The sequence below is a fragment of the Homarus americanus genome, unplaced genomic scaffold, assembly GCF_018991925.1.
Source record: "Homarus americanus isolate GMGI-L3 unplaced genomic scaffold, GMGI_Hamer_2.0 scaffold54347, whole genome shotgun sequence".
NCBI classification, from domain to species: Eukaryota; Metazoa; Arthropoda; class Malacostraca; order Decapoda; family Nephropidae; genus Homarus; species Homarus americanus.
The window spans coordinates 534,074-560,121 of record NW_024715291.1 but is presented as its reverse complement, the minus strand read 5'-3'; the positions used below and the strand labels follow the sequence as shown (position 1 = coordinate 560,121).

At 38.7% G+C, this 26,048-nt stretch overlaps 1 protein-coding gene across 3 annotated transcripts in view; it reads left to right on the top strand.

The window, feature by feature from the left end:
* LOC121857375 overlaps positions 1-26,048 on the top strand; it is a 35,501-nt gene that overhangs the window by 7,260 nt on the left and 2,193 nt on the right. Inside the window, exons 2-6 of one of the 3 annotated variants that reach the window (XM_042353395.1) lie at positions 1,380-1,499; positions 3,420-3,569; positions 4,146-4,223; positions 5,387-12,277; positions 25,465-25,680. In XM_042353395.1, the coding sequence (XP_042209329.1) occupies positions 1,380-1,499; positions 3,420-3,569; positions 4,146-4,223; positions 5,387-12,277; positions 25,465-25,680 (7,455 nt within the window). Of the gene's footprint in view, positions 1-1,379; positions 1,500-3,386; positions 3,570-4,145; positions 4,224-5,386; positions 12,278-25,464; positions 25,681-26,048 lie in introns of all 3 variants that reach the window. The other 2 variants (XM_042353386.1, XM_042353404.1) reach the window with 2 other exon arrangements.

The window sequence follows — 26,048 nt, the reverse complement described above, 5'->3', positions numbered from 1 at the left end:
GTGGAGGCAAACCCGACACTGGACCTGGAGGTACTGTCGTCGAAGATCAAGGGGTGGCTTGTCAGCATCAACTAGCAGACTCGGGATTGGCGAAGACCTAAAAGCACCGGTCGCCAGGTGCACCCCAGCATGATGAATAGAGTTCAGTGTATTGAGTCTAGTCTCAGTGGCAGAGGAGTACACCTCACACCCATAATCCAGTTTGGGTCAAACTAGAATGTGGTAAAGGTGTAGCAGAGTTCCTCAGTCTGCACCCCTTGATGTGTGCCTCAAGATTCTCAGTAACTTGAAAACACACTGGCAAGACTCTTTGAGGTAACGAATATGTGGCTGCCATGTATACTGGTTGCCGAAGATAATGCCCAAGAAACAGGTCTTTGTGACATACTGCACGCAACGACCATAGAGCTGTAGATTGGGATATTGGTGAATACCTCAAAGGCAGCTGAAATGCATGGCAACGGTTTTCAAGAGAAAACTGAAACCATGCTCTGTGATCCAATGTGAAAAATTGTCTTGTGCAAGTTGCATGTGACTTTCAGCCACTGACTTGTGGGAAGCTGCATATCAAATGGCCAAGTCGTCTACATACAATGAGACTGATACACCACCTGGAACCAATGCTGCTACCCCATTTATTGTGATGGCAAATAAGGTCACACTCAAGACACTGCCCCGAGGAACCCCGTCCTCCTGAATATGTGGTGTTGACATTTCTGTGGCTATGCGGACTCTAAAAGTGCGACGTCCCCAAAAATGACCTATTATTGATGGTAAATTTCCCCGCAGCCCAAAATTGTGAAGCTCCTTAAGGATGCCAATACAGGCAAAAGAAATAATTGCTCTAAGGGCAAACACATAAAGGGGATATACATTACTTTGTACACAAGTAAAAATGTAAACCCCCCCCCAACCCCCCCGGTCCGCAAATGTCATTTCTGGATTTGGCAATTTGCGGCCATTTTGAGAACCTAACCCCAGAGAATTTGGGGGGCCCCCTGTACAGGTAAAGGAAATTACTGTCAAAAGAACGAATGGTTCCCTGTCCCAGCGGCGAAAATGCTGACAACTTTAAAACTGCCCACAGACATTCTTGGGTGCATGCAGGGTGCCATCTGTGAATAATAGAGGACCGCAAAATAAAGATCTGCGAACTTTGGGGGACCCCCTGTATTACTGTTGAATAAATTTATATGATTCACACAAAAAATGTCTGAGCAGATCAGAAATGGTTTGACTTTCTGGGTTTCAGAAGTACTGTACTGTACAGTAATGGCATTCAAAATACAGTACTGTATTAATATTTTACTGTGTATTATTTTATCACTTATATTAGTGTATTAGCAGTGAATAACAACAGATTATCTTTTTCTTTTTAGTTTCTGATTGGCCGCAACAATTCATGTGACTTCACTTTCACAAGTCCTCACATCTCCAGAAAACATTGTGAGATCCTACGTGTTCCTCCTCGTGGCACACTTATCATTAAAAATCTCAAGGTACAGTAGCTTGTTCCAGTAATTGTTTGGTCTTTGTACAGACAGTGTATATTCAACAAATGCTGTAGAGTTTATGTATTATCCACCACTGAAAATATGAACGTTTATTTAGAATCACCCTTTCTTCCCTCCTCCAAACACTTAGATTATCATGTATAGTAGTACTATATTTTTACCCATACTAGTATTAGTGTCAAAGGCCCATAACTGGAGATGCATATAAAAAATCAGCACTAACTTACTTTTAAATACTGTACAGGTAATCCTCGATATACAAAACAAATAGGAAAAATAGGGTTTGATTCCCCAATGAAAAAATACCCCAATTAAATATCATACCCCAAAAAACATGTACAGTAATCATTTCACAAACAAAAGAAAACCTACGTACAGTAACTAATAATAAATACTGTCGTACACAACTACTGTAATTTACTACCTAACACATTAAAAACATTATTAAAATACTATTTAGGTGAAAATATGTAGCTAAAATTATTGAGGAAAAGCTAAATCAAAGTTTAACACAGCTGCCAGTGGCACTATTTGCATAGGAGCTGGCTTCTTCATTTGTGGCCGCCCTCAAGTGTTGCCATAGCAGTGCAGCCTGGCTGCCTCTGCTGACACCTTAGCAATGCTCCCCCCCTCACCATTCTCATGCACCTCATGCACAATTTTTTTTTCTTTTCTTTATGTTTCTGACCTTATGATAGTTACAGCAAAACCCTCTTAATCCAGACTAATTGGGGTGGGGGGAGAATCCAGTCCAAATTAAGGGAATTTCTGGATAAAACCTAAAACAAACACCAGAGTGATAGAACTTAATTTAACAGCATTTAAAGGAAATGTAAAGTGCTAAGTGCAAAGGAAAAAATGTGCAAAACTGAAAGTCCACAACTCTGTGTGTGATTTCATTGTGGCTGACTCAAAGTGATTAAAAAGCGGTGCCTTAAAAAGTCATTGGAGAAAAGGCAGCACTCAGAGGCGCATAAAGTTCTTAAACCCGTCAGCCATCATCCCAGCTCAGTCAGTTGATGATCAACTCACTCTCCATCGTGCATTTAGTGGCAATATCCACACCTCCAGCCATTTCTTGACTTCCAAATTACACACTTTCTCTTACAACTCTACACCTTTATTGCACATAATTAGCATATTAAATTTAAGAATGGAGAATCAATATACATTATTTGATTCAGTTTACCACATACTGTATTAAATGAGAAAAATTGGACAATTAGATAATTGACTCAGTGACTGCATGTGGCGATGTGAGTGATTAGTCATTCATCTTCATGTGAGTAAGGAATAAGTTATTGGTGATTGAAGGAGAATGTTGACATATTGAAAGCTTACACTTATGTAGACTTAATAAACATTGTGAGTGTTAGGGAATAACGAAATACTTTACTGTTAGCATACTGGTAGTGAAAAATTGCATTATTTTAGCATATTTTCATTAGTACCCTCTAAAAAAATATTCTTTTGGGGTTTTTTGCTCATAATCAAAGCATGCAATTTTTTTCATTACACTGACTTTCCATAAATCAAATCCTGGTAAATAGGGGTCTACATATACTTCACCAATAAACTTATAACACTTGTTATGATCCTGTCTCCTGGAAATATAACAACTGTATGGGTAAAAATGTAGCAAGGTTCTTACAGTACTTGGGTGTGTAATAATTTGATGATGATTTGAATAAACAAAGGATTGTATTAAGAGGTTTAATATGGGCAGAACGCTCATTGAGACAAAACCTTTCATGAAGACAATGCTCAGCTTACTTTAAACAACTTAATATATTATGAAAAATAAATAAATGTTACCATTTTAGATCACTTGATCATTCCCTCTGTTTTTAAAGAATACATTATATTCTTCAGGGCAGCAACACTACCTACATTGATGAATTGCAGCTCAAGAGTGTTGATAACTTTGCAGAACTTCGAATTGGATGTAAGATAGGGTTAGGTGTTCCTCTTTCCCAAACCCAGGGTGATGGGGTGAAAAATGATAAATTTGTCTTTCTACGGCTCTGTGATGCTCAGGCCGAAGAGCAGTCATATGTAAGTACCATAAAGATATACCTAACTGTCTTAACTTGGCCTAAAGGTATCATTACCTAAGTTAATATGGCTTTATATAATTTATTCTAATCTAACAAGTCCTAACCTAACCCATCCAACCTATCTTAATATAACAAAACTTAATAAAAACCAGTCTAACTAATCTAATTAAAGGTAATCTATTCTAAATTAACCTAAATACCTTAATCTAACTTAGTCTAATATAACCTAATCAATCTAACTAAGCCTAATTTAATCTCGTGTATCTTTAACTAATCTTAGCAAAACTAACCTACTCATACTTAATCTATTCGAATCCAGGCACACCTAACTTAATGTAACCTAAAACTTAATGTAACCTAATCAATGAGTTTATTCTAAAATTTCCAAACTGGTGTTAGAATTCTGACACAGTACACACACAAGCAATCCTCACTATATGAAAGTTATGCATTATGGAGAAGTCGTGTAAAAATTTAAAATTCGTTTAGTGAAAGCCATTTTATCCAAGAGACATTTATTTATAGTTCAGGGATGATTATAACCCAATTATCTTACTCCTGAAATTTCTCGTAGGTTCCTTGTGCAGAGAAGGACACTGGCACAGAAGCCAGCTACACCTATCTGCAGAAGGAGGGAGAGTTGTACTCAGATGTAGGTGTAGGTTCCATATACAGTAAGTCCTCGCTTAACGTCGGGGTTACGTTCCTAAAAACGTGACGTTATACAAAACAACGTTAAGCGGATCAATTGTCCCCAGAAGAAATAGATAAAATACGGGAGTTACGTTCCTGAGCCTCCCTTTGCCCGATGAAATACATTACATATACAGAAAGTCATTGCCATTTCTATAGAAAATAATGCATACATACAGGGTATACAAGTACTAAGTTTGTGTTGGTACTCACCGATGGGCAGAGGTGGTAGAGTGAGTGTGTGGTGGGTAGTGAAGCAGAGGAGGCGGATGGCAGGAGGGGAGGAGTATGGTGGGAGCGGAGGAGGAGGGTGGTGAGTCACTGAGACTCTGCACCAAGCCGAGAGAGCATAGCACGGCCAGATGAGAGAGGGTAGTCTGTGACGACGCAAAACAACGTAGTGTCGGATCACCGGGACGTTAAACGAATTTTTGGTCTAAAGTTTAGCGACGTAGTACCGAAACCGCAAAGCGGGATGACATTAAGCGTTGACTTACTGTATCTCTAAAATGCAGATAACCCAGATCATTAACCGAACAACATAGGGATGGTCCTAGATGCCTGTGTTAGCTACTGCAGCAGCTTCCAATGATAAACATTTTTTATTCTTTTATTTGGGGGTGTTTGTATAATAAAATACAGGATAAAAATTACCAACAACAGAAGTCATTGATACAACACCATGGGTTGGCCAAATAATAGTGCACTACCAGCACAATGAACCCTATTCTGTGAAGTGGTGCTGGTGATGCAGTCAAAAATAGCATGTGGGGAACTTTTTAATTTGCAAGACAGGAAAAAATGTGCATTAGTGACAAGACTTTTGCAGAGTAAAATGTTATCGTTAGTTTATAAATCTCATATATGCAATAGTACTGTATACATACAGTAGGTATAGTGAGGACTGCTTGTATACTTTAATTTTATACCAAGTGATAAGACTGTACTGTACATTGAATTTATCAGTAGATAATAAGATATGAATGAAAATTTAAATTTTCATTATTGTTACAAATTACAGTTGTTTTAGAAGTAACCTTATACTGTACTGTACTTGTTTTATGTAATTTAGATTAATGTAACTGTAAAATCTAACAAAAAGGTCATTAACTAATCTTACAGAATGAGAAACTGCAGCAACATCTTGCTGACCTCTCATACAGTGGCCCATCTGCTGCAGTTCAAGATTCTATACCACATGCTGATCCTCAGAAATGTGGTCCTGCCCAGCAAGCTGGACCCCAGAATCAAACTATGCCCGGTGTGCGTCTCACTCCACAACCTGGACCAGCCAGGCAAGCTATCCAAGAATTGCCAGGATTGTTAAATCTCTTGAAGTCTCATACAAATGTCACATCTGACAGTGCTCCAACCTCATTGCTTCAAAATACAGATACAAAGCCATTTACTTCAACTCCACTGCCGCAGGTTATTCACCCAATACCTCCATTGCAGAAATTACACCCATCAACATATCAGTCTTTGTCTTGGGCCCAAAATAGAATCCAAGAACCTTTATCAGAATTGCACTTGCAAAGTACTTACAATGAAGACCATAGTCATACAGACAGACAGAGATTACACAGTGTTAACACACCATCTGCTGCACCTAACAATGTGCAGCCAGCAAAAACGTTTGGAGGTGCTCCATACAAGTCAGAACTATGGGAAAAAGTTGATGCACTTAAAGCAACCCACTCAGAATATAATCCCCAGCCAGGATTATGCCAAGTTCAAAGGGACCAACAGGTGTGTGAGACCAGTCATGGACCTTGTAAACGAATTTTGAGCAAAAAAGATCATGATGAGAGTGTCCCAGGGAAGCTGCAGAGGCTGGGAGCAGTGTATGGAGATTATGTTGGAACATCCCAGCAAAATAATTCTAAACAAATTAATTTATTAAATTCACAACTGAAAGAAGGTGGAGCTGATCCATCTCAGCTTCAGGTATTCAACAGATCTGCCTTGGGCGAATATACGCAAACTCAAAAACCTGATAATAAGTCTCGACACCAAGGGGAAGGGCCAGGAGCTGTAATGTGTGAACACTCATTAGGAATGGAACATTTAGGTAATACCCACAGTAGTGATCATCATCAATCAGTACCCCTGATGCTTAGTTCTTCAGTGGAAAAAAGACTACAGTCTCCTATGGAGGATGGTAACCAACAAGAAAAGGTGTCTGTTTCAGTGGAGGCTCCTCAGTCAGTCTGTTCTCTTTTGACTGAATCTGGATCTTCTCAAAGTCCTTCCAGGATATTTTCCCAATTCAAACAAACTTCAGAAGATTCAAGAGTCGCATTATCACTGAATAAAGATTTAGCACCTTTGGTTCATGTTTCAAATTGGAAGCAAATTCGTAGACATTCCAGGGATGTACTTCCACAAAGCGTAATTCCTGATGACTCCCAAATTGAACATACATCGCAACATGGAAATGGTTTACAGACCACTAAAACTTCTGAAGAATTTAATTTAATTATACAACAGAGTTCCTCTAAGCTAAAGGTCATCTCTGAGAAAAAATTAGCCTTGAATTGTAGTAATATAGATCAAACTACAAAGGTTCAACAGTTTTCCAGTAGTACAAGAAGAGATTCAATGACAGACAAATTAGTCTCTTCAAATGTTAGTTCTTGTAATATTGATCCAAACTGTAAACAAAGTGTTGTAGACTCATGTGACAAACAAGATGCTGCTCAATTGAATATGTCACTTGAACAGCAAGCAGTAGTAACCCAGGAGAAACAAAGGGATCTTTTCAACAAGAGTCCTGTATTTACCAGGAAAGATAACAAACATTACATCATAGAGGATAATAACAAACAAACTAACAGAAATTTAGCAGCTCTCCCACTTGGCTCTCAACAGTTTTCAAATGTGGACACAAGATCAAAAGAAAGCTGTAATCCAGCTGATGGTTTAGTTTCACCTTGTAGTATTGACCTTACTCAGACAGACCCAGAACACACTGAAGAGAGTGATAATGCTAGTGATGATAACATTGAAAATTGGATACATAATAAAGATAAACATGTGAAGTATGAAAATGTAGATGATATTGTGTTCATTTGTGATTCCAAAGAGGATTCTTCTTCGGTGGAAAATCAAAATTTCTCTGGCAAGAGGAATATAACTATTCATGAGGAAATAAATGTTGATGATGATTCAAATAAAGGTCAGCATAGTGAGTCAATAAAGTCAGAGAGTGATGTGCAAGTGGTTGACTTGGGCAGTACTTGCGATTCTGAGTTACTGTTGCAGCACAGGAAAACTAAGAAAAGAAGTTTAGTCATTAACTCTGATTCCAGTTCTGATTCTTTTTCTGTGGAAAAGAAAGATTTCTCTGGAAAGAGGAAGAGAAGTATTCATGAGGAAATATATGTTGATTTTTGTGATATTGATTCAAATAAAGGTCATCATAGTAAGTCAATAAAGTCAGAGAGTGATGTGCAAGTGGTTGATTTAATCAGTACTTGTGATTCTGAGTTACTGTTGCAGCACAGGAAAACTAAGAAAAGGAGAAGTTTAGTCATTGACTCTGACAGTAATTCCAGTAATGAGGCAGACATTAATTCCAAAACTCTGTCCTCACGTGAACCAGTTGTCTTTCCGTCACTTTTAGAAGACTGCCTATATAGAAAATGTGTTGTTGCTGTGGAAAGAGTACCTTATCCTGGCATATATGATGTGGATACAGTTAAAACTAGCATGGTTATTAAATCACCTAACTTAACTGTTAACTGTCCATTGTCACAGACAAGCTCCCACTTTAATGAAACATGTGTAAACACCCCAGTACAAAAGTCTTACCTCACACATGATGACGACGATGATGAATTGCCTGACATAGATATTTTTTCTGTACCAAAGAAGATTTTATCTTGTTCACCTTTGTTGTCAGGTTCTTCAGAGTGTAAAGAATTAAAAAAACATAAAGAAAATAAATCTATAAACTTAGTAAAAGGAAGTCAAGGAAAAGACAAAGAGGATGTAACAGACAGTAAGAAACATATAACTGGAAGAAAACACAGACAATCGGACTCATATGACAGTTCTGACACTAAACAGGACAAAGATGTGCATAAGTATAAGAAGCAAACTCTGTGTTCAACGAGAGACATCCCAGAAAAGAAGAATCCTTCAACAATGGGAACTGAGAAAAATGATCCTCCGAGTGATAAGGGCTACAGTAAAAGTCATTCTGTATTGAGTTGTACTAGTACAGGTACCGGTATTGATAATATATCTGAAAATTTGTCTATGCCTTCTGTGTCTAGAAAGACAAAAATTAGTGAATCTGAACCAACAGTATTGAGGACACGTGGTGAGCAAGATGCTGTATCGGATGCGACCTGCCCTAATGTCTTTGACAAATCCAAACTGCTTCTAAATGTTGCAATAAAACAAGAAAAAACAGAGGAAGCGCAGGTGAAGGATATTAAAATAAAGAAAGAGAAAGGTGAGGAGGATGGTGTGCTTATAAAGAAAGAGAAAGGTGAGGAGGATGGTGTGCTTATAAAGAAAGAGTTTGACCAAAATCTTAATGCAGTGGATGAAGATGGCGATAATGATGGTGTCATTTTCATGTATTCACAAGTGGATGAAACTATCTGGGTGTCAAGTGACGAAGAGGAATCTCCATCACAGAATGACATCTCTTTTGGTCCCTTACCTCGAAGCCCTGACTTGGATATTGATGAACTGTTTAGAGAAGATGAAGAACAGAAATTAAGACAGAATGCTTCAGGCATCTCAACAAATAGTACACCAGAGGAGGCTGTGACTGATGACCAATGGTTCCCTATTCTGTCTCAGTCCTTCTTTGATGATGACGATGACTTTGTTAATCAGCCTGTTGAATCTGCTAAAGGCCCAGCACTTCCTGAACCTTTACCAGGCCCCAGTGGATTAAATGAAATGACTGAAGACAATGATGAAAGTATTGGTGAATGGTGGCCAGAACTTTCACAGCAATTTTTTGATGATGATCTTGACAACAGTAAGATACATGGTGCATCTAAAAGTGATGTTACACTTTCAGGTAGCTCCAAGAACCTTGATACTGTTATTGAAAAACTAAGAAATACAAACAAACGAAGAAGCCAACTAACAGACCCTAAATTGCCACCTACACGTACAAAAAGTGACAACCTCAGGAGAAGAGGGAAAAGCTGCCAAGAATTTTATGGAAAACACTATCGATACAATGAGGATAATTTATTGAGCACTGCTGATAGGAGGGATGAAACTGGGGTTAGAGGTGAAAGGATTTCAAGGGAAAGAAAATCTAGGAAGGACTCTAGCTGGAAAAGAGTGATTACTCCACCTCAGAAACAGAAATGCAAGAAAGGTTCTGCTTTAAGGGCTAATTTAACTTCTAAATTTAATCTTGTTTCCTATAAAGCAACAGTGGAACATAAACCTAGGGAAAAACATCATCTTGTTCCCAAAATAAAAGTTGAAAACAAAGAGAAAAAAGTTGAAGAGAAGCAAAAAGAAGCACACCAAAAGAAAAGGGAAGCACACCAAAAGAAATCTCACTTGGTAACTGATCGGCCACGTGCTGGTGAAAATATTTCCATCCAGAAGAAAACCGAACGAAAAGATTCCGGGAACCAAGAAAAGCCTCGACCGAAGGTGGCAGCCAAGGTTACTAAAAAAACTCGCTCCGAGAGGCTAATTGATGTAGATCTTTTTACAGCTCTTGCAGTGCCAACACCAAAGCCCCAAAAACTGTCTTTCAAAATCCCCAAAAACTGTGATAAGACTGTTGACAAAATGATTAAATCATTGTCTGGTAGTGTTAGTGCACCCAGCACCTCAGTAGGCAGTTCTCTTGTGTTAGTTAAGCCTAGTGCAGGAGAGCTGGATACCAATCCACCTCCAAGGGTGGAACCAGAAATGCGTGTTGGTACTGAAAATATTGACGGGGATACCACATTGTTGCTGCAGCCACCAGTACTTAAAGAGCAAATTGTTAATAAGAGTGAAAAAGAACAAAAAGGTATTTTAAAATTTATTGCAATAAGTGGTAGTACACAGAAGAAAAAAGTGCATTTTCCTACAAGGTTGGAGGATCTTGTAGACACATTACATATATCGCCTCGTAAAAACCATGAGAGGACTGGGGCTCTCGAAGTGAAAGCACGAGAAGTGTTGCCCATGGAAGTTGTGTTGCAAAAGTATCACATTTCTTCAAACTATATGGACCAATTCATACATCATATCTGTAGATGGAATTATGACTGGCTGGAGGTTTACCGAGCTGGACAGGTGAAACAAGAAACAAGTGGGAAAGGTAGTGCACTACGTCCACCACCAGTAGCTCTAAACACCAACTACCCAACCCTGATACTTTATAACTCCTACAGTGATTACAAGGAAATATTCAGCAATCTTATGTATTTAGAGATTTGGGAGAGTGTTTATCAAGATTGGCTAAAGTACAAGCAGTCCAATGTGTGGCTTCCCACACAAATTGATGTTTTTCATCCAGACTTTATTGAAATTGGAACAGGCTCTCTAAAGTTTTGGAAACTCAAGATGTTTACATTAATCACTCAAGATCAGAGCTTTAAAGGTCAACATCCCAGACAGGGGAGTCTCATTTCTCTCAGGATCCAAGAGGGGGCCAAAAAGATCCACATCTTTGGTCATGTGGACCATTTTATGAAACACCGGAAAGTCATGGTAACAAAAGAACTGCAGCAAGCGTGTCCAAATGGTGAAGTGTGTCTTATGATGGGGGTGAGGGTTACCAAGGATGTTATACAGAAAGCTACAAATGGAAAACTTATTATGATCAGTAATGTTTCTTACATTCGGCCAAGCACTCGTATGTGGGAAGGCTTGTGTAAACTACCTCTGTCTCCACTTTGTGAAGATATCCTTCAACCAAGCAAAGATGTGTTCATGGGTGATCGTATGTTCGACCAGTATCTGGTTAATGGACTTCATCTTAATGATGTACAGAAGAAGGCAGTTGTGGAAGTAAGTAATAAATGTGTTTCCAATTACCACATTCCAAAGATGAGCTTGATACATGGGCCGCCAGGCACAGGTAAAACACGCACCATCGTAGGACTTATTGCCCAAATGGTTCAGTTGTGTTGTGAAAACGGGCTGCCCGTTTGCCGTATTTTGTTGTGCGCCCCATCTAATGCGGCTGTTGATGAGCTGACTTTGAGGCTTATCAGGCTACGGGAGATTGGCATATGTTTACGTGTTGTAAGAGTTTGTTCCAGGGAGGTTATCAACCCAGAAATTAAAAATTGCACTTTAGATTCCTTTGTGGAAAAACAAATCAAAGTTGAACTTTCAACTCCCCAAAATCCTTCCACCAAGCAAGAATGGGAGAGGAGGAAGGCCATTGTGGAAGAGGCTGCCACCAGTCTCCAAAATGCCATGAAGGGAAACAGAAGCAAAGAGGAAATCAGACAGATGGAAATTCGCCTCACTGAGTTAGTTCGATCTAGAACTGATTTTGAGAGAAGTTTTCATACACAGCCAACTGCACAAGAAAAGCATCAGCTGCAACAGAAGTGGCAGCAAAAAATTCTTCTCAATGCAGAAGTCATAACAACTACTCTTGGAGGTTGTTTATCTGGAATTATGTCTGATGTGTTTTGTAAAAAGCCAAATAATTTTACTTGCTGTATCATTGATGAAGCAGGACAGTGCAAGGAAACAGAAACGTGGCTACCACTTCTACTTGGAGTCCGTAAACTGGTTCTGGTTGGAGATCATCGGCAGCTCCCAGCTACAGTATTATCTCGCCTGGCTCAGGTCAAGAATCTCAAGCAGTCATTGTTTGAACGGTTGTATCATCGCTTTGTTATTGAACTTCAATTGGACAGTTGTGTACACACTCTAAGTATACAATATCGAATGCATCCAGAGATTGCTATGTGGCCATCTCTTCACTTCTACTCGGGAAGGCTCACCACTAGTGCTGACATCATTCAGGAGCGTACCAGCGACCTCAAGCCATATGTGGTATTTGATTTGAAGGTTAGTAAAAGTAAGGTATTTTTGTAAGGAAAACTTATTCTTGAACAGTTGTGGTTTTGCTCATAATATGAATGGTTGTTATTTTTAAAGTATCTTTCTCTGTACCAAAAATTTGACACCTGAGATTACGCCTTACACCCTTCCATATAACTAATTCCTTTAAACTTTTTTCCTGCTGTAATAATTTATAAGGTAGCTGTAATCAAGAGTTAACACTCACTTCCTTTATTAGCTGTTATTCTTTCACTCTTACATCTACCTGGTCCATCACTATTATCTCATACAACCAAGCATCATCCATCACCAGTATTTACATCCCCAAAAGCCACTTGTTATCATGTTCTTTGGTTAATCTCATACACAGAGCTGCCTCCTGGATGTCCATCTCATTTACTTTTAATGCACCCTTCACCTCATCCTTGGTTTTCCTTTCCTATCATCCATCTCAGAATTATGCAATCTTTTGCTTCCCATTTTCCATGTCCTTTCCACCTTAGGAAACCCCAATCTTTCTTCTTACATTCAGTCCATGTTTCACTCATATACAATGATGTTGGTTCAATGAGTCCACAGTACACTCCTAACTTTGCCTCCTTTGAAACAGATCTCTTTCTCCATTTATTTCTCATAGAACCTGTCACTTTCTTTCCCTTTCCTGCTCAGTGGTTTCTCACTCATTGTTCCATTTGACAATTTACCCACACTCAGATACAGTACAGTATCTGAAACACCTCACTTCCCAGTTTAATTTCCTTTCAAGCTAATATTCTCCCAGTCTCCCTTGTGTCTTTATCAGTATCACTGTACTCTTGTTTGCATTTAGTACAGTACTGTATTTCTCCCAGTACAGGTATACCCCGTAAACCAATGTCCCCTGAACCGTCGCTTCGCATAACCGATGATTATATTTTAGGGAAATACTTTGCAAGTTTTGCCGACTAACCCCGTTGATCCGACAATTGGAAGAGGAGCAGCAGAGTGCTTTTGAGTTTGTGCGATGGCTTCGTGTGAATTCTTGCCATGAGCACACAAATTTGTATTTCGTGAATTATCAAGACTAGAGTGTATATGTTGTTTGTATCACTCTCTTCTCTTCTCTAATCTTCTTCTCTTCTCTACGGGGTACTTTCTTTTCTCCTATCTTTTTTCTCTTCTCTAATCTTCTTTCTTTTCTATTTTCTTCTTTCTTTTCTCTTCGACTTTGTGTGTTATGCAATCATGTTTAATTGCCCCAGCAATACTTCCTCTTCTGTTTAACTCATAAATGATGTCTAGCATTTAAAGTAGAGTACAGGAGGTCCCCGACTTACAAACTCTCGCTGATACGAATGGGGTTAAACTTGAAATTTACAGTATTTTATTTACCTGATGACTTCTTTTTTTAATTTAATTTACAGTGGTCCCTCGGTTAACAAACACAATTCGTTCCAGAAGGTCATTCGTTAACCGAAACCATTGTTTCAATGGGATTTTGGGTAATTGGTTCCAGCTCACCGAAAATTACATACAAACTAAAAATAAATGCAGTAAAGTACACTTACTTTGAGGTGTGCGTGTAGAAGACTCCTGGTTGATGATGATGATGATGGGAATTAGAAGTGGGGGTGGAGGAGAAGGGAGAAGAGAAGGCATTGGGGTGGAAGAGAAGACACCCCATGCTTCATGTCGCCATTTCACCCATAAAATTTTAGTTCACTTGGTGTAATTCAAGATTATTTTCTTTAAATCAACACTGCACTGCATTATATATTGTCAATATGTAAAATAAACTTCAGAATGACCAATAATTGTACTGTAAAAATGTAAAAATAGTTTATGTTCAAGAGAGTCTCAAGCAAGATGCTTCCTCCACTGAACAGGGACACACACTGACGCCATTTTGGGTGAGTCAAGTGGCTGTTTGGCATGCCAAAAAACTAGTTCCCTGTACTTCAATTATGTTAAATAATTGTTAAAATTACTAAAAACTTTAATGTAAGACTTGGAATTTTTTTTAATAGTACAACCCTCTTGATATTTACTCAAAAGGTAACGAATTTAAGCCCTAGAACCGATTACTGTATTGGCGGACTAATACTACAGCTGGTGAGCAGCCGAAAGCAAGCGACAACATGTTGGGAAAAATTCGTAAGGAATTCATTAACCGAAATTTTTTCGTAAACCGAAGTGAAGAATCTTATGGAAGTTAATTCGTTAACCGAGGCGTTCGTTAACCTGAGGGATCACTGTATACTATATTTTGTCATTATTTCTTCTTTTATCTTAAATTAAGCAATTTTAGATGTATATAAGGACTTAAGCTATGATATAGTCATTAAAGTGGGATTTTAAAAATTGTTTTGTAAGTACGGTATGCATATAGCAATTATAGCATGTGTTCCGACTTACGTACAAATCCGACTTATGAACGTCCTCAGGAACGGAACCTGTTCTTAATCCAGGGACCCCTGTACTGTACAGTATATATTGTCTTTAATGGGATAGTGTAGTCTAATCAGATTTCACCTCCCCTTCTTCCTTCCCTCTCTCTCCCCCCATCCCAGCCAGGGTTTGGTGGTTATATCTTATATAATATCACAGACTAAAGTTAGGAGACTATAATTTGCATTGCTAGAATCCTTGCAAGACAGCGAATAATTTGAATATAAACATCATATATTTTGCACGAGAAAAAATTTATCCCTTTGTAATAAAATTAATTAAAACTAAAATGTGTATGTGTAATGCAAACTATAGCATGTATACAGGTATATTCAAACTAATCACTATCTTATAAGAATTCCAGCAATGTTAATTATATTCTCCCATGTCAGGTCAGTGACATTTTATAAGAGAAAAACTTAGTCACTCTTAAGGATAGATAAATAAATAAGCACTAGACCTTGGCATCAACTGTCAAACATATCACCTCACCCCCCCATCTTCCCATCGCTAATAAACAGACCATTTCACGTCCCATAATTTTAGCTATGTTGATTTATGCGTGTTTGTTTCAACATAAAACTACAAAAAACAATGTTTGTTTATTCTAGGAGATGGGCTGAGGTGCATCTGGGTTGACTCAGTCTTTTTAGTATTTTGTGTTTCTCTCAAGTACCAAACTAAATTATTCCATTGAAACAACACTTCGATTTAGTGCGAATTCGGTTTAAAGCGACCTCTCTTGGAATCTGTCTTGTGTTATATCGACGTTCTACTGTACACTGTACAGGTAACTCGTGTTTGATATAAGCATTTTTGGAATAACACGATTGTTCAATTTATACATAAAGCTAATTTACGCGCACCTATTTTTGAAATAACAAGCTCAAGGCAGTTTAAATTTGCCGCGCGTATTCGCCTGGCAGTGGAGTCGCGTGTGATGCCTCGTGAGGTGCTTGTAAGTTATTACTATAAAGTCGCAGTCATATCAACTTCAACGATTTTGATATTATTATTAATAATAATAATTATTATAAAAATGTAATAATAAAGATTATTACTACTAATGATGAAGATAATGATGATAATGAAGTATTCTGTACAACAACTGTGATGACGTCCAGCAAGCTTCCTGCGTATCGCTTTCTCAGTTCACACCAGCACTACTTTTTCTCTGTGCTTTCATTTGCATTGTGTGTTTATCACGTACCTTTTTAGTGTTAAACACTTGTTTTCCCCTTGAGCATGTCTGGAAAACATTCATCTGCCTCCTCTGGGATGCCTAAAGCTAAAAAGGCATGAAAAACATTTGCAGTGGACATGAAATTAAATGTGATTACCTGCCTTCAGAGAGAAGAGCATGTGTCGGAGGTTGGCCGCGTGATTAAATTGAATTGAATTGAATTGAAACAGTTTATTTAGCCAGAAAACACAGAGTGGATACCGGGTAATAATAACAATATTAACATGGCTGAGCCAGTTGTGAGCCTGAGCTCTCCTGTAGGCACCTGATATATACTATACATTTATCTCATGGAAGTATTATGTAACATTTAGTATCATCTGGAATAGTACAATAGCATGGTGGTAATAAGAACATTTCAGAATGTTACCACGGTTATCAATTCAATATTTATTTATTTTATTCAAGTAAGAGCACTATTCGTACCCTGTGCCGGATATGATGGTTCCCCTAACCTGTACCATTTACATGCATTCTTATGGGAAAATTATGTTTAATTTACGCATTTTTTAATTAAGCGGTGGTTTTCAAGAACGAATCCCCCCGTAAAACGAGAGGTGGGTGTATATAATTTGTATTTTGCTGTGAATAAAAGGATACGTTGTATCGAAGGTGACGTCTCACTTTATCTTCTCTCTCTCCTGCCTCCCACAACATACAGGTAGTCACCTAACAAAAAAATTCATTATGAGAGAAACCATTTATTATGTATACAGATTGCTGTATTTCTCCAGTAACTGCATAGAACAGGTTTATGGGCATGGGACGACTTCAGCATAGTGAGGGCGTGCCTGTGATGGCAGGCCTAATGAATCTAAAAAAAATCCATTAACCCACAGAAATTTCTACTAGCCCATTATTGTTTTTGAAATGTGTGGGAATATCTTTTAAAACTCTTAATGGCAGAAACAATGGCCAAAGCATCAGCTACCCCTTCAGCCAGAGGTGCTGGCTGAGAGGAGGAATGATATCTCAACGTGGACTCAACGCTTTAACACTGGTGAATACATTACATAGTCTTAATTTGTGCTTACATTCCCTAATTTGTGCTTATTATGCTTGCTTTACATGTCTGCTCTTTTTTCTTGCTTGACAGTCTGAGTGACAGAGATATATCGTGGGTAGATGGGAGTTTTTTGGGGGATGGCTGGTCTTTAACTTCCCAAATTTTTTATATTCTTAGGGGTTTTATTGTTTCGAAAACCGTTGATTCCCTGTCCATTGATTTTTCGCAGTCTGCACATGCGCCGGTTATCGAGGTATACCTGTACACATATTTCTCAACTCCCTTGTAACTTGTCTTCTGTACTACCAACTTAAACAATGTCACCAACAAGCAGCAACTGATTATCTCCCACACTATTGATGATCACAAGTTTCAGCAAATGGATTACAGTTCCAAAAGAAAGAGTTCTGCTTTGATGGGGATACTGTATTGTCATTAACCCCTTAGCTACTGTGCTGGATGTTGCTTTTACTATTTTATTTAGTTAACGCCAGATGATTATTTGCGCAGAAAGAATACTTATACCCAAGGGGTTAAAATTAAAAATAAAATAAATATTGGGCTTTGGATAAATTCCTCTTTAAATGCAAAGTACACCAATAATGTCAATTATTTTCTGGGGTGTTCCCATGTTGAAGACCGAAGGCATTTAAAGTAGGAAGATATAATTGACAGAGGTTATACAAGCTGTCTTAGAAATAAAGTGGCAAAGATGTTTAAATATAGGTTTTGAGAAAAATATAGTTGAAGTTATTAACCTTGAAATCACCATAATTTTGGTTCAAATTAGCTACCGGGTATTTACATGGAGTTGGTATCTCTGAAAAGGAAATTTAATACACATTGTGGAATATGTGTATTTTTGCTATAATTTGTAAATATACAGGTATAGACTTCATAAATTTTATATTTGACAGGATGTACAGTCAGTCAGACCATAAATTTCTTTTACCCCTTCGGTGTCAAACAATATGACACCCTGGTGAAAAATACCGTACAATGCTCTCGCATCTGGCTTCACATTGGTAGCCCTGCTTTCCTTATACAGTACAGTATGGTGAATATGTGGGGCAGTGACCAGTGACATCTTTTTTTGTCATTTGTCATAATGCAATTTTTTTCCTTGTAATCCTTAAATTTTTAGGTTTACTGTAAATTGAAGAATACAAATCTAATGTAAACAAGTGATAGCATATCCCTGTTAAATTATTAATTTGAGGAATTCATACATCAGTTATTGTTGGTGTTTTCTAATTTTAACTCAGTCGCATTATTAAACAACAAATAGAAACTTCTTGGTGATTGTTTAAATAAATAAGTATTTTGTTTCAGGAGCCCTTCTTTAGTTGCCAGGCAGTTTCCAGTACTTTTTGGTTCACTTAGTCCTTATGTTCTGGTCAAATGTGGTATTTCAGTCATAAAATTAGTGCAGTTCACTCCAAGCGTACTGTTGTGGCTTGTGTGCATGTGGTCTCCTATGTTCATGGCTGCCACGACCTCGCTGAGGGGGTGGCTAGCGGGGTGGAAAGGGGGAATGAATGCCATTGTCTGTATCACTGTCCTCACCACTGGCTGCCTCAACAAACTCGACATCATCTGGGTCTGTTTCCTCCCCTAGTGGGAACTGTCTTGAAGTAGTGTGGGGGGCTTTAGGTCCTATTGATCTGATAAGCCACACCAGGGAGGGGCTGGTCCCCCATTCCTTAATGGTTCTCTTGAGCTGCTAGCCTTGTTGACAGCTGGCTAGTAGCATCTTTCCTCCGGCCCAGTCGCAAGGGCTGGAGAGTAGCTCTCCCATGTGTTTGCCTTACGTGGTAACCCGTAAGGCTTGGAGACAGGAATTCTGGAGGTTGAGTGATGTTGCACTCTACACCCTGTGGCTAACAATACAGCTATTTGGTCCCTTATTCTAGTAAGTTGGGAGGCTTGACTTGTGGCCCGATCAATTCAATGAGCTGGTCATTATGTCTGGCCTCTGGGCCAGTCATTTAGCTAGGGTCAAGCAGGTGTCACAAAGTCGACACCCCATTTGATCCCGTCGGTGTCATCAAACTTAGTGGATAGTCTGTGTATGCCTCCCCACTACCCCTGGAGCTATTGTGTGGCCTCCCCTTGCAGGGCTCCATAGTGGGTAGGTGGAGTAAGGAGGTGAAAAACTAGTAATAATTTTTATGGCATTCATGCCCTTAAATTCCTGGCCTGACTCCAACCTTAACGACCCCGGCTCGTCAATGGACCAATCTCCTGGGATGCCTTCTTTAGTTGCCACTCTGGAGGGTTTTGTGCCTGGCAGTGGCCGACATTCTCGTCAGCATCGGGGACGTCCTTCTCGGCAGACTGCTGTCATGAGAGAGACCCTACCTGGTGTCTTTGAACCTGACTCATAAATATTTAATCTTATCATCACATGAGATTATTCTAAAAGACCAGAATATTTTTCAGACATACTGAGAAATTGTACAAGTACTGTAGTGGTTCTGCACCAAAAGTTGTGCCCCAAGCAGATGGGGGCCTGTTGGAGGAGATGTCATCATTGGAGATGAGTAATAAGCTAATACTCTTAAATGCATTGCTGGAGCTACAGTGTCTTACTCCCCACACAGCGGCATGAACCAGACCAGAGGTGTGGCGTATAGTACTCAGCTACTCTGATACTCGGGAGAAACCTTTCGGCAGGAGTGTGTTGATCAAGAGGTAATATAGGTAGAGGGAATCAAGAAAAAGGTCAATGGAATTTTAACATGTACATCCTCTCTGATCATCACATTCAATCGATTGACTCTTGCGGAGAACCCGATGACATCTTGGTAGAGACTAAAGATTAGGCCGGACGTGCCCATGCCAAGAAGATGTTTTTCTTGCCAAAGGTTTGAACATGTGTCCATGAACTGTTGTAGACTTAAACTAGGTCTACCTGCTGTATGTGGTTCATGTGGGCTTGATGTTCATAAAGATGAAGAGTGTACAAGCTGTTCATCATGTATTAATTGTGGAGAGGGACATGCATCAACATTTAAAATAATGCAAAGCCTTCCTCTTTCAAAAGGAAGTGTTGACCCTATGGGCTAAGGAGTGCATTTCCTTTAAAGAGGCAAAAGAGAGTCTCAACCACTTTTCACACTGGCTCTACATTTGCTGATGTAGTGTCTCAGACAACCTCCAATAACCAGAAGCAGAATAAAAATAATCATGCATCCACAATAAAACCTATATAATACAGACCCAAAACATCAAGCCTAAAGATATCTAGTCCATCGAGTTATGTTAATCTCTAGAGATCCACATCATTAGTTATTGTACTATCTGCATCTCAGATAAATGAATCTCAAAAGCCCACTCCTTCCAAAGGTTCAGCCCACCGGATCATCAATGGGATCCTTGAGGGCTAATAGGGTGTTGGCTCCTGTCAACACTCCCTCCTCAGAGTCACCGACTGATATATAGTTGGAGGACTCTACAAATGTTCCTGCCAAAATGCCATCAACAGCAGGAGCCAGTCAACCACAGGACCTGTGGTTCTAAAGATTTTTGATAGGTCTGGGCTGGTGACACTGGATATTAACAGGCCCCTGGATTTTTGGGGGTAACGTAAAAATTTTCTCGGGAGTTCCAGAAATTGCGCATTACATCATCTCTCGAACCTGGAAAAATGTCCCCATCCTCGGAATTTTCCAGATACTGGAAAAAAATTTCTCGGAATTTTACAGAAAATGTGTCCCTCAGAAAATTTCAATTCCGGCTATTGGAGAGTTCCAGTTAAGAGGGATTCCGGCTAATATAGACATTACTGTATTCTGTCCCAATAGGAGATGGTGATCATAATGGAGGCATCACCATCTTTGTCTCCACCTCCATGAATGTTTCATTCACCACTATGCAGCTTCATTCGCCCCTACAGGCAGTGGCTGTTTGCCTCCATCTAAGAAGGGTATACACTGTCTGCTGACTATGCCTTCCTCCTGGTACACCAGTGTCAAAGACAGATTTAATCAGCATGCATAAGGCTGGGAGTTTTACTATTTTTAGTGATTCAAGAGCAGCACAGTCTTCTCTGGATTCTTTTAATCACACCCTCCCCCTCTCTTTTTTTTTTGTTTTTAACTGACTAGTGGTCCTCTGTCGGCAGGGGGAAAATGTGGATTTCTGTTGGGTTCCTGCCCATGTGTGCATACAAGGTAATGAGAGGTCTGACGAGGTGGCCAAGTTTGCTGTCTTTCGTTACTCCCTCTCTCACAGGGATTTCTTCCCTGCAGTCAGGTCAGCCATCCAGACCTCCTGGCAGCTACAACGGGACAATTTTTCCATTCCCAACAATTTGTGAGATTACTAAAAAGATCTGTCTGTGGGAATATCCTTGGATGCCCCACCGCTATGAGACTGCCCTTACCTGTCTACATGTTGGACACACTCACCTCACCCACAGTTTCCTTATGGCCAGAGGACTACACCCCTATTGTGATGACTGTCTGGTTCCACTAACTGTGAGATACAGTACTTACTGGTAGATTGTCCCAGTCATGGGGACTTGAGTCATTTTCCGGCCAAGTGCCAGCAGAAGGATGGATCCTTCTCCATCTCAAAGGTGCTCAGCAAGAGAAGTTCAGCACCTAATGGTGGACTTTTTACATTTTTAATTGGAATAAAGGTACTTAACCACGTGTAATTTTAAGTAAATATAGGATCTTATATTATTTTAATTTTGATATTTAAATTTAATAGAATTTTATTTTATTTATATTATAGTTTTAAGTTTTAAGTTTCATTTTGGCGTCAAATGGCCACAGGCTGCGACACCAAATATTTTACCCAGTCAATCAATCAATTCCTCCCCATCACTATCTTCATCACCCGATGCTGTATCAAATCAAGCAACTCTTGACAAATATGTAGCACCACTGTTGAACAAATGCCTTCGCTTGGGTGTGGAGGAGTGTGGCAGGTCACGAGAAGTCAAAGGATGTGCATCCATCACGATAGCTGGCAAGTAACTGGACCACGAGACTTGAGACAAGGATTACGCTGGAGTTGAGTTACCAATTAAATATATATCCTATACAGCACAAGGAACTTCGTCCCGTCTGGACATTCAAACTGTGCCGCGAAAATTAAGGACGCAGAGGTACATCACCCGGGGTCATTATAGTGGACGTAGAGGGACGTCACCCGGGGTCACTATACAGTAGTGGACGAAGAGGGACGTCACCCGGGATTTAATGGTTAAAAATGAAAAATCAAAGAAACAAAATAGAATTCTATTTTCTTTTGGTAGATCTTCAGTCATTTCTTGGATAGAACCATAATAAATATTCAAACATCCATTATATTTAACTCATATTTCCCTGTAAGCTCCTCCAGCCTCGATCAAGTTGGCTTGTCATCAGTGGCACTAGTGTCTTCATAACGCCTAATCCACAGAGCTACCGTGGGCTTAGACACTCCCACCCTCCCAACAATTTCACAATTGCTGAGGCCAAGATTGTGGGGAGTAATTACAGCTGCTCTGGTTGTTAAAGAAGCCTCATCTCATAGTGAGAGTGGCAAGGTCATGACAGGAGTTTATGTCAACGACTTATTGTTCACATGCAAAACAAAATTTATTGCAATGACAAACTTTACTTCTGATAATTTAAAAAAAAAATTAACATATTAAAAAATAATTGTTTGCTAACTTTTAAAAGTGGAATTTGCCGTATTTAGAGTTTAACTCATTAGTATATGTTTCAAAATACAGTATGATTCAAATATCAAAAAAGAAAAAGATAAGGGAAATGACGTTGCAATCAAACTTACTGTATCAACCCTATTGAGACGACGAGAGCTAGTGTTCATGTTGAAATCTATCGTACTCAGGGGTAAAAGTAATTTATGGTCTGACTGTACCCAGGTTTGGTATAAAATATGTATTATTATGTACAATAATATCTCCAATAGCCTGAATTGAAATTTTCTTGGAAAATCGTTCCCAAAGCCGGAATTTTCCGGAAAATTACAGCTTTGGGAACGATTTTCTGAGGTGCACATTTTTCGGAACATTCCGGGGATGGGAGAGTTTTTCAGGTTTGAGAGATGATGTAAAGGGCAATTTCTGGAACTTCCGTGAACATTTTTCTGTTACCCGTAATATTTCGGGGATGAGAGATGTTTTTCCGGCTTTGAGAGTCGTCTCGCTACCCGGAAATCTCTCATTCCCAGAAGTGCTCTGCATCAATTGTTCCGGCTAACGGAGATATCACTTATTGAATACCGTATATACTCGTGTATAGTTCGAGTTTTTAAGACCAAATTTTTAGGCAAAAAATTGGGGGTTGTCCTATACATGCGTAATAGTTTTGTTAGGTTGAACCCGTGCATGATGGGAAGGGCGAGGAGCAACTTTTAGCTTCAGACATGAAAAATATTTACCATTTACTGCCAGTAAACAATGGAAACGTAAAATATGTACCAATTAGTAATGAAAAGTTGTGCAGTTCCTTTAGCAAATGAAGCTCACCAACTTACAATAGGCTAAATTACCTTACAACGTGCTTTCAGTAGTCTATGTTGAAGTTCTTAGCACAGGCTAACTTATCATATCATATACGGTATCACAGTTCTCATTGATCTACAAAAAATACCGGTAATAAAAACCTTTTCGATATTTCACACCTAATATGATACCCGGTAATCTACTTCAATCTCCTATTGTTTACAACTATGCATGACGCATCACCAGCTGTTGCGTCAGCTAGACGGTACACGTGTTTTTCGAATCGTTTTCAGTTAAAAAACTGTTACATCACATGTATATTTTACCTTAACTGTGCCTGAATGAATATATTTTCGGAAATAAATAGTAGTTTTGCTGAAACGTGATGTATTTCAGTGTAAAATAGGATAAAATACATGACGAAAACAAAAGACTTTACCTAAGCTTCCGATGTTCTTGAGATGTTACTCGTTTTTTAATAGTTTTCGGTTAAAATTCTGTTATATTACAATGATATTCCATTCATACTGTGCTTGATATAATACATTCACGGAAATGTAATATTTTTGCTGAAATTACGTACGTATTACAGTGGAAAGTGGGATAAAATCGTGACGAAAATAATGACTTTCGCTTTCTTTCGTTCAAAAGATGTTACCGTAATCTCTTTTCGAATGGTTTAGTTAAAAAACTGTTGTATTACAATAATATTCCCTCCTAATTGACTTGAATAAATACTTGAATGGAAATATACAATATTTTTGTTGAATCTACCCGCGTTTCAGTGTAAAGTGTCGTAATAATAAATGGTAAACAATTTGCCTTCGGCACTCGTGTTTCAGGCACGGCGAGTCTCAGTTTATAGGACGTAGAGCGTTTTTACTGAAGGTTTTGTTGTTCCATTACCCTCAAAAACGTGGGTCGAACTATAAACGAGGAATATCATAAATTAACGATTTCTTGGTCAAAAAATCAGGGTCGACCTATAAATGAGGGGGGTTATAGACGAGTATATACGGTAGATATTTTATTTCATGAAATTAAAATCCCAACATTCCCAATCACAAACACAAAATAAATGCACATGGACACACTCACAGAATCATAACACTACAGTATACAGCTACTCCTCGACTTACGACCTACTCGACTTACGACCACCCGGACATAAGACCGCCTCAGTTGTACCAAAATTTTTTCAAATTGCGTATTTTCAAGTCCCGACGATAGTGATTGCGCTGTGTACTGACAAAATTTTTGTTTGTAATTCCCTTTAAAATGGCTGGCAAGCTTAAAAGTGAGAATTTTGTGGTCCTGAGAAGGAAAATAGACATCCATTTTAGATTTCTATGTATTATTTTCGCATTTTTGACTTGCGACCTGGATTTGGGTCCCTAACCCTGTCGTAAGTTGGGGAGAGACTATACTCATTGGTGTACTAAGGGTGGCTGCTAATTGGCAGCATACAGTCACATGACCATGTGCAGGATGCTGAGTGGCTGAATAGAGTGTGATTTTGTTGCTTTACTTCTGGTGTTTTGCCTGGATTTTAAACCAACTGTGTGTATTTATATACCCACAAAGTGGATTTTGGGAAGAAAAGTGACAAAGCTGCACAATGGAAACTCAGGGACACTTTGATATGACAGAAAATGGAATTTCAGAGGTGGGTCACTTTGTCACTTTACTTTTGCATGCTTCATATGAAGGGAAATTTGAGGTTTGAAACTTAGCATAATATTATAATTGAGCCAAGTGACAGGTGCAGTACACAGACTCATGATAATGAGTCTTAAAGACTCCTAACCTTATAGCTTAAATGGTGGTCATTTTTTAAGATTGCATATTAGGGACTTAGTTATGATGGGAAGTGTAACTAATTCATGATTTAGTCCCAGCTGGTAATGTCTGGTGTTTCCCTAAGTTATCAGCCTGAGGACTTCTTGGGCAAATAAATAGTCACTTGGTCTAGGATCGATCATAAATTTGGATTTCAGGATTAATTGTCCTTTTATTCCTAATACAGTATTGTTTTACCTTTTCTCTGCTAGACATCACAAGAACAAAGAGATCAGAACCATGAATTGTATAATCCAAAAGAGGCAGCACTTGTTCGCTGCATCATCGAGACATTGGAGCCACAAATTGGAAAACAAAAAATCGGAATCATTACTCCATACCAAAGACAAAAGATCCTCCTTGAGGGAGAACTTGCAAAATTCTTTGGTCGAATGAATATTGTTATAAATACAATTGATGCTTTTCAGGTAAGTTTGAGTTTAATTCCTTTTTTGCTATTTGTATAATGATGTGTGTTTGTATTAACATTTTGGTTTCTGTAAGATAACCAGTGTATGTTAGACTTAACATTTTGATTTCTGTATTATAACATGTCAAGTAGACTATTAACATATGGTTTATTTATGATAATGTGTAATTACAGGGTATCAGATCTTTTATTTTATTTATATTTTTTACAATTTATGTTTGTCTGATTTTTTACATTTTGGTTCTACACAACTGCGCATAACACCTTTGCTACACTATATTCGGGATTTGCTTGTAGGGATACACAAAATATCAAACTGTGTGTGTTTTGGTGTTAGTGGCAGTCTTGTAGAGGATATCCAACTCT